This window comes from Heterocephalus glaber, unplaced genomic scaffold (genome assembly GCF_053883595.1).
Source record: "Heterocephalus glaber isolate CG9 unplaced genomic scaffold, H.glaber_assembly_v1.0 deba00001204, whole genome shotgun sequence".
Taxonomy (NCBI): Eukaryota; Metazoa; Chordata; class Mammalia; order Rodentia; family Bathyergidae; genus Heterocephalus; species Heterocephalus glaber.
The window spans coordinates 552,025-569,684 of record NW_028258214.1 but is presented as its reverse complement, the minus strand read 5'-3'; the positions used below and the strand labels follow the sequence as shown (position 1 = coordinate 569,684).

At 40.6% G+C, this 17,660-nt stretch overlaps 1 protein-coding gene across 1 annotated transcript in view; it reads right to left on the bottom strand.

Moving 5' to 3' along the window:
• Positions 1–466: 466 nt before the first annotated feature.
• Positions 467–17,660, bottom strand: part of LOC106007908 (uncharacterized) — a 70,507-nt gene continuing 53,313 nt past the window's right edge. Inside the window, exon 4 of the mRNA XM_087210776.1 lies at positions 467–16,755. Within this exon, the coding sequence (XP_087066902.1) occupies positions 14,265–16,755 (2,491 nt within the window). The 3' untranslated portion in view covers positions 467–14,264. The remainder of the gene's footprint in view (positions 16,756–17,660) is intronic.

Genomic DNA, 17,660 nt, shown 5'->3' with positions numbered 1-17,660 from the left:
ACCACTTACATGTGCCTTTCTCTGAGCCTGACCTCTCCAGATTTTCTCCACCTAATCAATGTATAGAATGACTCTATGCATATCAAACCGGAATATCATTCGGAAGCCCCAAATTAATTACGGTCACAGCCTCAGAAAGAAGAAAACCCCCAATGGCATCAGCACGTGAGTCTTCAGCTCCCCAACTCTGCAGCTTTTCACCATTCACACCCTTTTTGTTATGTTCTCCGCACCTGGAAGCCACCTACAGGGAAGCCCCAGGAGGCACCAAGCAGAAATTCATTGCACTTTCCTCAAGCTCCAGATTGGCCCAATCCCAAAGGCCTGAAGGATTCACATCACAGCTCTGAGCTGTGAAATGAGACAAGGATCTTGAACTTATGGTTTTTAGTATGGCACGTGTGAGTCCGTCATTGTTACTGTATTTATTGATAAAGTAGAAAAGAATAATTACCAGAGGCCTAGGCACTGTAAAAGTGGCAATTATTTATTCATTTGAGAACCCAAAGAAGTCTGCATACATTTTCCTGTGAACAAAGTGGTGTGCAAAACTACTGGCCAATCAGGGGCTCTCAGCTCTTCCCCTCAGTAGTTATTTCCTCTCCATAGGCCATGCTTCCTAGCAGAGCTCTCTCTGCAGCTGTATTGCCTTTGTTTACCTTTTTGAAGCTGTGTCTCTACCCTAATCCCACTGCCACTGATGCACACAGTCTTTTTGTACTGAATCCTAAACATTTTAAAATGCTTGTTGCAAGTTCAAGACCAGCAGGAGCGACATAGTGAGTTCAAGATCGGCCTGAACATTGTACCACGACTCTGTCTCATAAAACAAACAAAATTTCATACTTCCCCCAGGTGTAATCCTTCTGAGGCTGAATCACACCCAGTGTGAAACCAAGGTATTCCCCGGATTTAAAGGCATCGAGTTTTCAGGAATCAGGGCAGTTCAGATGGGTGTGGATGACTGGTTCTTCTCGAGCATTGTAGCTGCTACCTGTCTTGGTGCAAGTTGGTCAGCCACGGGTCTCTGCTCGCACTTCTGTCCTGTGTGTTTTCCTCTTGATGCAACCCAGACTGCCTGATCTCCCCAGCATTCCAGCCCTCAGACACACAGTGCAGAAGTATACAGCCCCTGATGGCTGAAGAATGTCTGAAAATTCTCTTATCAGACAGTCTGAGAAGAGAACGTCTCAATTTTAATGAAAAAGTGAAGTAGTGCTGCCTCTTCTCAGAGAGATATGTTCTGTGTCCACAATGTTTGCCACCAAGTGAGAATAGCATTAAATCACATGTGTTCTATACAGATATATGTAGGATAACATTTAATTCATCAGTTGTGCCATTGTACACACTAACAACAGTGCTTAATAGTGATATACAGTTACAATGATAGTACGGTATAACCAAGCAAATGTGAATGTGGTGTCTTTCTGTGATGTCTCACCTTTTTGTGTTCCCACCCTGATTGTCATGATGTGACATCACTTGACAGCTACACAAAGAGAACAGAGATGAATGATGGACCAGGGTGCCATGAGACTTCACCATGCTACTAGGGATGGCACAAAACGTAAATTTTGCCAGGATTCATTTCTGGGACTTGAACTTTCACATTTTCAGGCTGTGCTTGAACTGAAAAGCCAGAACATGAACTATTTTGTCTGCTCTCTTTCCTGCTGATAAAAGCAGGACTGTTTCAAAGGGGAGGTGAGACTGTCTTTCATGAAAAAAAAAAATGTTGTCCCCACCGCTGACGAAGATTTATTTCAATATCTCTAAAGTGTGCTTCCCACAGTGAATGGTAGTAAACTACACACACACACACACACACACACACACACAGAGCTATTTCCTATAACTAAATACCTGCAGGCCGGGGATTTAGCTCAGTGGTTCCACCGCCTGTCTTGCAAGTGCAAGGACCCTAGTTTGATCACCGGTACCCAAAAAAATCCCCTAAATACCTGCAACAAAATTTTGTTGATAAATGTTCCATTGGTATATGTTAACAGTACTTAAGAAATGGGTATAATTAAAATGTGATATAATCAATGCCATGTGAATGTAGTCTTTCTCTGTACATGCCTTTCTCCTGTATGTGCCCTTCTTGGCATAATGTGATATTTATCACATGATGCCTACATGATAAGATGAAAGGGGTTGAATAATGCAGCAGGGTGCCATGACACCCCAACGTGCTATTAAGAATGGCACATGATTGAACATTTGCCAATTTTTATTTCTGGAATTTTAAACTGAATATTTTCAGACTCTGCTGAAATGGCAGAGTGTTGTACTGTATCAGATGAACAACTAGGATTATCTTAGTTTCACAGCATAACTCCTGCATATACAGGGCAAAGTTCGTGCTCCAGTACAGATGCAGCCTGCATGAATGATTTCTTAGGGGAAGCCAGTGCTTTAGTTCTCGCTCATTGTGTTCATGCACTGTGAGCATCTCATGCTTGTGCTGCACGCTGCTCACTCTACATTTCTGGACCCACAAGTGTGAGCCCATTCCCAGGGCTCTGGGTCCTGTTTAGGGTTTTTTTTTTTTTTTTTTTTTTCGGTACTGGGATGGAACTCAGGTCCTTGTGCTTGCAAGGCAGGCAGTGGAACCACTGAGCTAAATCCCTGGCCCATCTGGGTCCTGTTTATCAGAAAGCATATTCATGAGATTTTCTTCAGAAATATATGAAGGGTGATAACATCTTCACAATGCTCTGATCGACACATGCCAACAAAATTAAAAAGCACCATGCTGAGTGTGTCTGTGATACTACTAGAGACAGAAGGAAGTGCACTGATCTGAATGCAAAGAACCTCTCTAGAAAAACTACTGGCACCATCCAAAGGGGATTGAGCATGGTGGATTAAAGATAAATGGGGGGGAATTTAGTTCAGTGGCACCACGGCTGCCTTGCAAGCACAACATCCTGAGTGTGATCCCCATTACCAAAAAAACAAAATCCTGTTCCATATGCATAATGAAAGGGCCAATATAACTATGCCCTTTGTTTATTTATACATTCAGTACATTTCTGTTGACCTATATTCAGAAAAATCCAACATAGAGTCTATTCCATGATCAAATACTGAACATGATGCGTACCTCACTGAAGAGTCCCTGAGGAGCATTTGTTACTCCCCCTTGTGTCCTGTAGTGCACAGCACAGGGCAAAGCTTACTGCTGCTGCCCCACCATGTGAGCGGGTATTGGACCACGTTTCACTAGTGAGCACACGGAAAAAATTTAAATGCTGGAACATGTGTCCTAAAGGACAGGTGTCCTTTTTCCTCTGCTCTGAAGTAATGAAGATTGAGCTCAGTGCCCCATACATGCCAAGCAATCACCTTAGGTGGCCACAAATTGGCCGCCTGTTTTATTCTGAAACACAGACCTTCTGAATTTCCCAAGTTCACCTCAACTTCACAGTCTTTCTACTTAAGTCACACAATTACGTGGGGTTGGGGGTGTGCACCACCGTACCTGACTACTATTTCCTCATTGCCATGACTTCAATATATAGTGAGTGGGACCTCATCACCCTGTGCTTCAAGATGAGGCCAAAGGTGCACTATTACTTATCATTTTCTCCCCTGGAAAGGCTTCCTGAGGGGCTTTCTTTGGAGACTGGACAAGAGGAACATGATATTCTGGCCCCTTGAGAATCTCACAGAATTTGTCAGTTACGGTGCCAGAACAGAATCTCTGAAGATGAAAACGAGCTTGGTCCTGATGACACCTACAGGTCTGACTCACTGACTTTACCCACATTGTGCTGTCACCTACGATGCTGGCTTGTAAATGCTGCAACACTCAACCTGCCACCATCTGTCAGGTAATTCTACATCATTTTGGGGAAAATCATTTGATTAGGCCTACTTCTCCTGCCTACAGGCCAGCTATGGCATTTCAGGACATTGCTCCACTTTGGCCTCTGGTCACAACTGAGACCTCAATGATCCGGTGATGCTAGGATGCTCTAGGACAGACTGCACCAGCTGAAGACATCCAGGGAAGAACAAAATCTTCAGCCGCATGCTTCCTCAGTGATCTAAGAATTCCACCCCCCCCAGTCATCTGTTGCCTTTGTTTCTCCCCATGTACTGAACTCTGTCTGGAGTCATTTGTTACATTTGTTTCTCCCCTTGTACTGAATAAAGGTGCAGTAAGCTCAGGGGTTTTTGACTTTGGCACCCAGAGCAGCATTGATCAGACCCAGAGCTCAGCTTCTTCTCAAAGTCTCATTTTTTCTACCCTTTCTTGTATGTTAATTTGCCTTGTGCTGTTGTGCTTCACAGGAGACTAGGACTCACTGCAGAAGTTCTAGTAATGGCCCCTTTCCCTGTTCTCTACAACCACCTCTGGCTCCTGGTTGCTTCAGCTCATGTGGAGTACCCATAGGAAAGCAGCTAATGGGATGCAAGAGAAGGCAGGGTGTCTGCTCTTCTGCCAGATGCCTTGCCCGCCTCAGATGATGGCAATCCTGTGGGCTGCTGTTGGCTCAGTGCCTGCTGAGTTCACCTCTGCCAGCCCTGGGTCTCACTGGTTTCTGGCAACTTCAGATTTTGCCCCTTTGACTTCACTGTGTATTTGTGTGACTTGCTGCTTCAGACATTGCCACTTTTCACATGACACATGGGTCACCTGTGTCATGATGAATATGTTTGTAAATAAAACTTCATGTGCCTTGCACTGTGTTGAGCTCATTATCCAATTCTTACCTGGACTCTTTTCACATCATAAGTATATTGATGTTAGAGTTGTGAGCTAATTTAGTACTTGGTATAATTTCAGGTATGTCCACATGCAAGCCAGTATTTTTATATAGAGTTAAGATACATAGGGCCGGGGATTTAGCTCAGTGGTTTTGCCTGCTGCTGCACAGGCACAAGGACCCCAGTTGATCCCCAGTACCAAAAAGAGAAAAAGATACATAATGTTTACATTCCTCACATGGAGTTGCTGGATGTACATAAAATATCTTAACTCCTTTTTTCTCCTCTTCTCTCAACTCCCCACCCTCTCTCCACCTTTTAGGAGTCATGCCATACTTTTCATAGTCAATTTGCAGAAAAGTGGCTGGAAGGGTCTGAAATCTCAAACTTATGTAGGAAAATATCATGAGCTGATGATCACAAAGAACAAATTATATTTGTCTCAGTTCTGGAGACATAAACAGTGCAAAATATATGTGTTGGCTAACATGGCTTCCGATGAAGGTTATCTTTTTTTTTTTTTGTACTGGGGATTGAACTCAGGACCTTGCGCTTGCACTTGTGAGGCAGGCAGCAGCACCACTGAGCTAAATCCCCTGGCTAAAGATTATCTTCTTGCAGATGAATATTTTCTGTCTCTTTTTCTCTCTTATTGTGTGCGTTTGCATGTCTGTCTCCGCTCCCTTCCTCCTTCGCTGTATCCCATAGGTATTCCAACTACAAGAGATGCAACTATGTGAACAAGTAAAAATCTATGCACATTTGAGTGTGAGAAATCCAAGTAGTACAATACTTTGGTCATGGGATCCACGTATGATTTGGGGGGTGTTACCTTCAGCACAACACCAGAAATAAGCAGATAATTTTATCAAAGAGGTTTACAGACCCTCCTACGCAGATGGAACTCTATCAACTAATATTCGGTAAAGAAATTTTGGCAGGGTGGAGAGGTGTAATTTTATTAATTACTATGAAAGGGTCTGAGGATGGAGTATGCTTTTAGAAAGGTCCAAACACGGAGATACATACTCCAAGGAAATGGGATAATCCATACAAAAGGAAATGCTATTCAAAAGAAACCCATTGAAATTGCAAAATGAACAAAGAAATGCTTTTCAAGAAAAAGGAATATAGGGCTGGGGATTTAGCTCAGTGGTTCCAGCACCTGCCTCGCAAGCGCAAGGTCCCAAGTTTGATCCCTGTTACCAAAAGAAAAAGAAAAAGGAATATAAAAACTAGCAATTTTTTCGGGATCCATATTATGTCTGTGGGATTGTTATTTACTTATGTGTTAGAAACTATGTCCCGAGAGTTCTTATTCAGTCACTCCTTATTGAAGAAATGAGTACATTGAACCTGGCCAAAAAAATTGTGAAGTGATGAGAACTGACCTTTTCAAACATTTATTGGCATTAGTAATTGTTCACAGCACATAAGAATCACATTCACTGTGGAAAGCTGGTGCAAGTGTAGAACACGGCTTCCTCTTTTTTCATCCGCTTCTCCTCCACGCTTTCTCTCTCCCATCACTCTCTTGGCCCCATTTACTCTGGAAAAAGACCCTTCTCCTTGCTTCCTATTATGCATTTTATGTGTTTCTCTTCAATTTATTCCTATTTTGCATTGCTCATTTAAGACGGATCTAGTGATATTAAGCTTGACATTGAGCTTGGGAGTCTGACTTATTGTGATTTTTAGCGTGTTATTTTATCAGTACAAGTTTGTAGTACATGATGGTTACATGCGTGGTGAGGAGCTGGTACATGTACACGACAATTTGCAATGCACTTTTTTTGGGGGGGTATCGAACCTTGTACTTGCAAGGCAGGCATGCTGCCACTGAGCTGAATCTCCCACCCACAACCTGGAGTACAGGTTTAGTCCTTCCCCTGCCCTCCCTCCACCTCCCAGAATGCACCGGGCCCCTTTGTACAGTTTCAGTACGTTTGTAGCACACGATGAGCACATTCCTGGTAGGGACCTGGTGCGTGTACACAGCACTTCGCAATCCGTCACCCTGTTCCAATCTCATTTCCCTCCCCTGTACCCACACCTCAGTTCAGTTCCCTCATGCCAAATGTGCACCTTGATATCTCCTGTTTATCTTTTATTCTTCACTTTAGCTATGGATTGTGTCATGTTAGAAAAAACAGGTACTGTGTAAGCTTCCGTGTCTGATTTACTTCGCTTGATATGGAATCAGGGTGCTTCCATTTTTCCACAAATGGCTCAAGTTTATCCTTTTTTTTCCTTCCTGGAGCAGATATCGAACTCAGGACCTTGTGCTGGCGAGGCAGGCCCGGTGCCACTGAGCTAAATCCCTGGCCCAAGCCTACCCTTCTTGATGGCAGAGTGGTATTCCATTGCATATTGACAAGACAGTTTCTCTATCCCTTCATCTGTTTATGGACATTAAGGCTGTTTCCAACCTTTATCCATTATGAATTATGCTGTTAGAATCAAGGGCCTGCATGTGTCACTGTAATAGATGTCTTTACCTCTTCAGGGAAGAGGCAGAGAACAGCTGGTCAAATGGAATTTCTCTTTTACTGTCTTGAGGAATCTTCATACTGATTTCTACAGGGGTTGTACCAGTTTACATTCCCATCAATACTGAAAAATGGTTTTTTCCCTGCAGTCCTTCACCATTTGTTATTATATGATTTTAAAACTACAGCCATTTTTCTGTACTGAAAAGGAATCTCGCTGGTTTTAATTTGCATTTTGAAAAGGATCAGTAATTAAAGTTTTTCACATATTTATGGGCCATTTGTATTTCTTCTGAGAAGCATCTATGCACTGTGGATGCATATTTTTCAGTAAGTGTTTCCATTTGTGAGGGCTTTCCTGCCCCCTCCCCCATTTTGTACCAGGGATTGAACTTGGGACATTGTGCTTGTGAGGCAGGCATAGGAACCACTGAGCTACACCCCCAGCCCAGTATAGACATTTTGTGTCTTCTTAGTTCCACCTACACAGAGACAGGAGACGTCTTCCTCTTTTTCAATCTTTTCTAGTCTCCTTTTTCAGAGTACTTACTGTAGCATTGTGGTTCTTGCTTTGCTCTTCTTGCCCAGAATTGATTCTGCTACCCTTCTTCTCTTCTGATTCCATATGAATTATTGCATTGTTTTCTAGTTCTGTGAGGACACTTCTGCATACTTTGATTAGGGTTGTCTTAAATTTGGTGTTCATTTTGAAATTATATGCCTTGTGACAATGTTCTACTTATCCAAGATTATAGGGATATTTCCATTTCTTGATGTCTCCCTTAGTCTCCTTTTCCAGAGTACTTTACTTTACATAGTAGAAGTTTTCACTTTGTTTAGGGTAATTCCTAAGCATTAATCTTTTTTATGTTATTGGAAATGGTATGGTTTTGCTAATTTTTTTTTTTTTTTGGTACCCGGTACTCAGGTCCTTGTGCTTGGGGGGCAGGTGGCAGCACCACTGAAAAGCCAGCCCTATTTTGCTAATTTTTCCTTGGTACTTTAATTAATGGTGTAGAATAATTCTGATTTTTGTTTTGATTTTTGATCATCCTACACTACTGAATCTGTTTAAAATTGTAGAAATCTTTGGGGGTTTTTTGGGTCTTCCATGTAGAGAAACAGGGAATCCTCAGATAGCGATAATCAGACTCCTTCCTTTTCTATCTATATCCTTTTTATTTCTTGCTGTTCCTTACCTATTTGGGCTAAAATTTTGAGGATTACATTAAAGAGAAGTTGTGATAGGGGACCTTCTTCTTTTCTTAAATTTTGAGGAAATCTTTTGTTTTCACTGAATGTCATATCACCAATAGATTTTTCATAAATGCCTTTTACCAGAAGTTCAGGTCTTTCTGGTACCAGGGATCAAACTCGGGTCCTTGCGCTTGCACAGCAGGTGGTAAAACCACTGAGCTAAATCCCCGGCAGAGTTCAGGTCTTTCTGTACCTATTTTCTTCACAGTTTTTATCATGACTGCATACTGGATTTTGTTGAAGCATTTTTGTTTACTGAGATAAACATGTAATGTTTTATGTTGTATTTTATTCAAAATCTGTTCTGATCTTAATAATTTTCTTCCTTAAACTTTGATGTGGATTGTTCTTGTTGTAATAGAACCTTGAGATGCATCACAGAATTATTTACATTGACAGATTCTTTCTCAGATGTGCACACTTACAGCCATGGACCTCTCGTGCTGCCCAGTGTATTCACAAATACATTGACCTGGTTTTGCTTGTTTCTAATTGCATATACTTGGGTTTCTTCTCCTTATTTGTATAAGATTGGCTAACATATTGTCCATTTTGTATATTCTTTCAAACAGCTCTTTGAATCGTATTTCTTAGTCTCAATTTATTCTTTTCTACTTTTGTCTTTCTCATCAGAGCTTTGGATCTGGATTTCTCATTACTCCAGGAACTTGAGATGCATCATTAGGTTATTTATGTGAACTTGGTTTTTCTGATGTGGGCATTCACCACTTAAGTTCTTCCATCAGAGGACTGCTGTCATTGTGTCCTACTGGTAATCTTGCATTGGCATTATAATTTGACTCTAGAAGCTGTATAAGCTTTTCTTTAATTCTGAGATTTATAGAAGATAGTATTCTTGAGTTTCCATGTGTTTGCATAGTTTCTATATTACTGACATTGACTTCTAGTGTGATTGCCCTATGATTTGATAATATGCATCTAATAATCTTGATTCTCATCTAGTTACATAAGAATGCTTTATGGGCTAGCATACAGTAGACTTATTGACATTGTTGACTTGTGTCTCTAAGATGCATACAATCATTAGTCATATGCAGAACATTTGAATTTCCTGTCTGTGACATGGGCAAGACCCATGCCAACACATGCCCATCACCGTGGGATAAATGACCGCTATGAGGCTTGCAGCTTTGGTGAAGACCAGTGTTCTGTGTGCTAAAATTTTCTTTGTAAAATTGAAGGAAAAACTTGGGAGAACATAACCAATGATGAAATGTAGTAGTAATGATTATGTGATTACAGAAGTAGTGAATAAATAATCACACACACCCAAAGAAATTAACTAAACACAGACCACAGTTGTTGCTCAGTAAAACACAGGGGTTTTTTTTGTTTTTGTTTTGTCCTGGGGCTTGAACTCAGGACCTTGTGTCATTCAGGTGTAACACCACTGAGCTATGTCCCCACCCTATTTCTTGTGTTTTTGACAGGGTCTTAACATCCAGTTCGGGCTGGCCTTGAACTCTATGTAGTTGAAGCTGGTCTACAAGTGATGGCGATCTTCCTTCTGCAGCCTTCCATACACTATGATTACAGCCATGTGCCATTATGCCCGGCAGATAGAACACAGGCTTTACTCAGTGAATATTAATTCACTGAGCTACATCTGCAGCTTTTCATGTTTTGCTTTGACACAGGTTTGAGTTGCACAGGTTGGTTTTAATCATTCAATTCACCTGTGCTTCTCGAGTGAGTGGATTAGATACAAACTACTAGCAACAGTAAGATTTTTTGATGCTAAGATGGTAGGAGATAAATATGCTCACAATACAATGACCTCTATTTTCACTTTTCCTTGGGCTGGAATAGCAGTATACACTATGCAAAGTCCTGATGATGATAAGAATTAGGAATGAGCTGCAGTAAAATTAGCCCCATGGGCCGGGGATTTAGCTCAGTGGTTTTGCCACCTGCTGCACAAGCGCAAGGACCTGAGTTCGATCCCCGGTACCAAAAAGAAGCAAACCAAAACAAACAAACAAACAAACAATTAGCCCCATGTTCAAGCATGTAAAAGCTAATACTACATTCTGCAATGTTCATGAAGCACATGTGACATTTAATACTCCATTATAAAATAGACATAATTGTTTACCAGGTGTGCTGGTGAATGCATGTAATCCCCGCACTTGGGAGGCTGAGGATCAGCCTGGGCTATATGATGAGACACTTCTCAAAAAAAGCAAACTAAGGAAGCCAATAAGACATCGTTTTTATACTACTGCTCACCTGACAGCTAATTTAACTGTCTGAAGATAATTTAAGTTCACTTAGGATGAGGTACACTGTACAAAATATTGGGAATATTTCATGGATTTCTCACCAAGGCTCTGACCTTGCATTATTGGAATGCAACCCCACAGTAAGTGGAGCAGCTACTGAATGTAAGGATGAAACAATGCAGAATATTTCACAAAGCACTGCACTATCAGGAAATAAGAAGGAACATAATTCAAGGAAGCCAGCTGGTCTCACACTGACAGCCTGCACAAGTCTTATGCAGTGGAAGTGACATCACTTCCTGCAATCGTCAGACAGTGGCACTTACTGATAACCAAAACACTCTGAATTGATTCTTTTCTTTATTCACTAAGTTTATCGGTACATTTTAGGTATACAAAATGATGAGTCAGCATTCGGGATTTGTACCTGTACATGATATATCTTGGTTCTTTTTTCCCCATTCCCGTCCTCCTTTCTACCCCTCCACCCCTCCCTGTTTACACTTTGTTGCTGTTTTTACCTTTTCTCATATTCTTTCTTTCCCCTCCCCTTCAGCTCCCCTCCTCCTTCAGACATTTTCTGCCTATTTCACATTACCTACTACACATTTTGGTCCTCATGTACACTTTCAGCTTCTCACACCAGAGAAATCATTTGGTATTTACACATGCGTGTCCTATTTATTTCATTTAAGAGGATGGCCTCATTGTGCTTCCATTCAGCTATAAATGTCTCTACTTTAAGCAATAAATTTATTCTAAAGATAATAAAACTGAACACAAACAAATCACAGAAATTGTTTCTTTTTTTACAAACTCATTTAAGATTCCCAGGTTAAAAAACAAAATGGAGGGCTGGGGATTTAGCTCAGTGGTTCCGTCACCTGCCTGGCAAGCACAAGGGCCCAAGTTCGATCCCCGGTACCAAAAAAAAACAAAAACAAAAACAAAAAAAACAAAATGGATTTTCAAAGCACAAATTGGTATTCACAGCATCCAAAAACTAAAGACTGCTTCAGTACAAAGAGTAGAAATCACTGTCAAAACAATTTCAACACTGTCAAAAATTCCTCTATGAATGTACTTCCTACCAAATCTTATCATTCATAGCTTGTGGAGTGGTTAATTATTAGAACTAATTATATTTTCTTTGAAAAAAGTATGGTCCTGCTGGTCTCTGGCAGTGTGGGACTCACAAAAATAACATTTTTTTGCACAACAGATTTAAAAATTACCACCAAAATCAATCATGGCAACATGAACATGAAAACTAAAATTGAATGATTTAAAACAATTAATACTGGGGGCAGGGATTTAGCTCAGTGATTCCGCCGCCTGCCTCTCAAGTGCAAGGTCCCGAGTTTGATATCTAGTACCAAAAAAAAAAAAAATTAATAATGAACACATATAACAATGGCTCTGATGCAGAGCATATAATCTGTAATATGTTGGAATATAGAGATCTTCTTATTAAAAACATTTGCTAATTTACACTACGTTTGAAAACAGATGAACTCCTAAACATGTACGGAAACTGATACTAATAACATTATAAAATGACATTACATTCAATTAAAAATTTTTCTAGAATGAAATGTATACACCAAAGTTTAAATAGAAGCTACTAGAAAAATGACATTTAAGCAAAATTCAGTTTTGGAGTTGTATTATTCCCTAATTACTAAAAGCAAAAGAAAACAAATGAAACAAAAATGTAGGTCTGGGGATTTAGCTCAGTGGTTCTGGTGCCTGCCTCGAAAGCGCAAGGTCCCAAGTTCGATCCCTGGTACCAAAAAAAAAAAAAAAAAAAAAGCAAAAGAAAACAAATGAAACAAATGTAGGGCTGGGGATTTAGCTCAGTGGTTCCACTGCCTGCCTCACAAGTTCAAGGTCCTGAGTTTCATCCCTTGTACCAAAAAAACAAAACAAAAATTCTTACAAAACATGGAGCCTAGTGGCATGTAAGGAATGAGGGAATTCATGTGTGAATCTAACATACTGCAACATAAGGAAGACAATTACCCAATTTACAGTGTCATTCTATTGCTTACCTAAATGTATAAAATTATGTGACCACAACATTCAGAAAAGAGAACTTAAAATTTTTAATCCAGAAATCCACTTTAACCCTGAGCTCATGATATACATGCACTTTAGGACATCTGTTCTGGTTGTGCATTTTCTGGAGAAATAATTGACATTTAATTTTTTAGGTGCATATGACATGAGAAGTGATCAAAGGCTTTGGAAAATGAGTTATGAGAACTCTGTACGCTGACAGGTGCTTCAGAAAATATTCACTGTTTCAGGCAGGACAACTGATAATTTGTGTACTTCCCTCATACTGATTTCTCACAATACTGTGTATTTGCACTGTCAATTAAACCAAAATGACCACAGGTGTTCCCGCATAATATGCATTGATATGAATTTCTCCACTGTGCAACGCAGTGTCATGAAGTGATGGAAAAATGATTTCTCATATTCTTTATACTAACACCCACGAATCTGTACATTTTCTGATGTTATGGGAAAAACACAATGCTGTCTGACATTATTTCTACAGGGTTTCTCTTTAGTAGGAGTTCTTTCATGTATTTCAAGGTAAGCAGAATTGAAGGTTTCCATCTATCTTTCCCTTTCGTGTTAATTCTTACATGTATGAGGCAACTGGGTTGGGGATTTAGCTCAGTGGTTCTGCTGCCTGCCTTGCAAGCATAATGACCTGAGTTCAATCCCCGGTACCATAAAAAAACCACAAACCATGTATGAGGCAATTGAAAATATTTCTACATTGCTCACACAGATTTCTACTCTCTTCACTATGAAATCTTACATGTATGTAACATCTCTATAGACTCACAGGTTTTACACCATCTACTTGAAAAGATTTTCCCCAGGCACATTCATGTCAGTGTAAGTGACTTTATGTATTCAATTATTTTACTCCCCCATTACTGTGCACGATGCTTGCTTCAGTGAAGCTTTTCATGATTAGTCTTCCTCACAAGTGTAATTTCTTTCATGTATTTGACAATTTGTCTGTGTATTGAATGCAGTCACCCAGTGCTTAGTGATTCAATGGAGTATGATCTTTCATGTTTTTGACAATTATCATATAAGCTGAAAGCTTTCCACAACTGTTTATATAGAGAGGGTTTCTCTCCAGTGTCACATACACATGGTATTTGACAGAAACCATGTGTGTTGAAAGTTTTCCCACAGTGATTACATAGATATGGTTCCTCCTCACTGTGAGGCCATTCATGTCTTGGAAAAACAAGTGTTGCTAGCAGCTGTCCCACATTCCTTACATACACAGGGTTTCTCCCCAGTGTGAAACCATTCATGTTTTACAAGCAGCACATGTTCTAAAAGCTTCCCCACATTTCCTACATACATAGGTTTCTCCCCAGTGAGTACATTTGTGTAGTCTACAAGCACCACATGTGTTGAGTTCCCACATTGCTCACATATGTAGGGCTTCTCCCCTGTGTGAATCTGTTCATGTGTTTGACAAACAGCACGTGTTCTGAAATCTTTTCCACATTGCCTACATACATAGGGCTTCTTCCCCAGTATGAGTGCGTTCATGCCGTGTACAAGCACCATGTGTGTTGAAAGCATCCCCACATTGCTTACATACATAAAGTTTCTCCCCAGTGTGAGTCTTTTCATGTATTTGCCAACTCTCTCGTCTACTGAAAGCCTTCCCACATTGTGTACATACATAGGGTTTCTCCATGGTGTGAGTCCATTCATGTCTTTGACAATAACTGTGTGTGCTGAAAGCTTTCCCACACTGTTTACATACATAGGGTTTCTCACCTGTGTGAATTCGTTCATGTATTTTACAAACTGTATGTGTTCTGAAAGCTTTTCCACATTGCCTACATACATATGGTTTCTCCCCAGTGTGAGTGCATTTGTGTAGTGTATAACCACCATGTGTATGGAAAGCTTTCCCACATTGCTCACATACATAGGGTTTCTCACCTGTGTGAATCTGTTCATGTGTTTGACAATGAGCACGTGTTTTGAAAGCTTTTCCACATTGACTACATATATAGGGTTTCTCTCCACTGTGAGTGAGTTTGTGTCGTGTACAAGCACCACGTGTGCTGAAAGTATTCCCACATTGCTTACATACATAAGGTTTCTCCCCAGTGTGAGTCCTTTCATGTGTTTGCCAATTATCTGGTCTACTGAAAGCCTTCCCACAGTGCTTACATACATAGGGTTTCTCCATGGTGTGAGTCCGTGCATGTCTTTGACAGTAACTGAGTGTGCTGAAAACCTTCCCACATTCCTTACATACATAGGGTTTCTCCATGGTGTGAGTCCGTTCATGTCTTTGACAATAATTTTGTGTGCTGAAAGCTTTCCCACATTGTTTACATACATAGGGTTTCTCCCCTGTATGAATCTGTTCATGTGTTCTACAATCAGCACGTATTCTGAAAGCTTTTCCACAAAGCCTACATACATAGGGTTTCTCACCAGTGTGACTGCGTTCATGTCCTCTACAAGTACCACGTGTGCTGAAAGCTTGCCCACATTGCTTACATACATAGGGTTTCTCCCCTGTGTGAATCTGTTCATGTGAGTGACAATCAGCACGTGTTCTGAAAGCCTTACCACATTGCCTACATACATAGGGTTTCTCCCCAGTGTGAGTCTTTTCATGTATTTGCCAACTCTCTGGTCTACTGAAAGCCTTCCCACATTGCTTACATATGTAGGGTTTCTCTCCAGTGTGAGTCTGTTCATGTCTTCGACAATACCTGTGTGTGCTGAAAGCCTTCCCACATTGTTTACATACATAGGGTTTCTCCATGGTGTGAGTCCCTTCATGTCTCTGACAATAACTGTGTGTGCTGAAAGCTTTCCCACATTGCTTACATACATAGGGTTTCTCCCCAGTGTGAATCTTTTCATGATTTTGACATTGACTGTGTTTGATGAAAGCTTTCCCACATTGCTTACATACATAAGGTTTCTCCACAATGTGAGTCTGTTCATGTGCATAACAATTTGCACGAGAGCGGAAAGCTTTTCCACATTGCTTACATGCATAGGGTTTCTCCCCAGTGTGAATCCTTTCATGAACTTGACAATGACTGTTTCTTCTGAAAGCTTTGCCACAATGCTTACATGCATAGGGTTTCTCCCCAGTGTGAATCCTTTCATGAACTCGACAATGACTGTTTCTTCTGAAAGCTTTCCCACAATGCTTACATGCATAGGGTTTCACCCCAGTGTGAATCCGTTCATGTGTCTGACGATAACTGTGTCTGTTGAAAGCTTTCCCACAATGCTTACACATGTAGGGTTTCTCCCTAGTGTGGGTCCTTTCATGAAGTTCACAAAGACTGCTTTTCTTGAAAACTTTCCCACATTGTTTACATACATAGGGTCTCTCTACAGTGTGAGTTCCTTCATGATTGCCAAATGAATTGTTGTTCATGAAGAATTTTCCACAGTGTTTGCCTACACAGACTTCTCCTCCAGTGTGAGCTTTTTCATGGGTCTGAATATCATGGTGAGAATTAAAACTTTTCCCACATGGTATACATGCATATGTATTCATTTCACTGTGACTGCTTTGCCTGATCTGACCATCACTGGCTGTAATGAATGATTTCACATCTTGCTTATAAACAAATGGCTTCTCTTCAATGGTACTTTCTTCAGTGCAATCAGAGTAGGACTTTCCACATGGCCTGTGTTCATGGGGTTTCTCCCCAGGACTTGTCTTTGCAAGTTTCTGAGAGGACTGGAGCTTAGCACAGGTTTTCCCATGTGTGTTACAGTTAGACAACTTCTCTTCCAATCCTTGCTGCTCATGTGATTTGAGTCCAATGTTAGCTGCGGTGGGCCCATCTGCTGATGAATGACCAATCAGGGGCCTTCTAGAGGAAAGCCTTTCACCTGGTTTTATACAAACAAGTTTCATGTATGCATTAGTATCTGGAGTCTGAACAACCATTTCTCCATCTTGGTACCATAATTTATATGGACAGGATTTCTCTCCTTCTAAACTTCTGTAAAAGGGAAAAGTAACAAAACAACCAATCACATTTAAAAGTGCCTTTGTAGTAATGATTTACAAAGAGATCTGCTTTGATGTCCCTTAACAATATTTCATCGTGAATGTACTGTACACTCAATGATGGCTTGGAAAGAGCTTTTACCACAGCAGTAGGATTCATTTGGAGTCCCTAATTGACATGCAATACAGAATACTTAACTTTATTTGGGGGACTGGGAATACACCTGGATGAAACTTATTCCATATACCGATGCCTTTGATACCTTTTCCTCCATGACTCCATTCTCTACCCTTCCACTGAGCCTCTTCACCCACTCCAAAATGTCTGCCTCTCTCTTTTCTACCATCCCTCCTTGGTTTGACCCCTTAATTCATGTTTTGGGGTTCTCATGTAAAACATAACTTCTGATACTGAAATTTGTGTGTCTCCCTTATGTAATCTAACATCATGGGCTCTAGATCCATCCAAATTTTGGCAAATGACATCATGTTTCTCTTTTATGAATGAATACTCTTCTATCATGCGTACATATCACAAGGTTTTCAGTGCTGGAAACTGAACCCAGGTTTTAGTCCTCAGATACACCCATGAGTTTTTAAATTTTTATGTGGAAACAGTCTCACCTATCGTTAAGGTGGAAGGGCTGAGCATAAATATATGACCTTCCTGACTCAACTTCCCACAATGCTGGGATTCCAAGCCTGCCCCTTTATGCTCAGGCTACCCCATGTTTCCTTAATCAACTCATCTGTGAATAGGCATTTAGGCTTTCTCCAGAGCTTAGCGTTGCTAAGTTGTGCTTCTACAAATGAGTATTTATACATGCTGGTAATATGATTACCTCTGTGACAAATATACACAAAGTATAGGGGGATGATATGGAACTTTGATTTTTC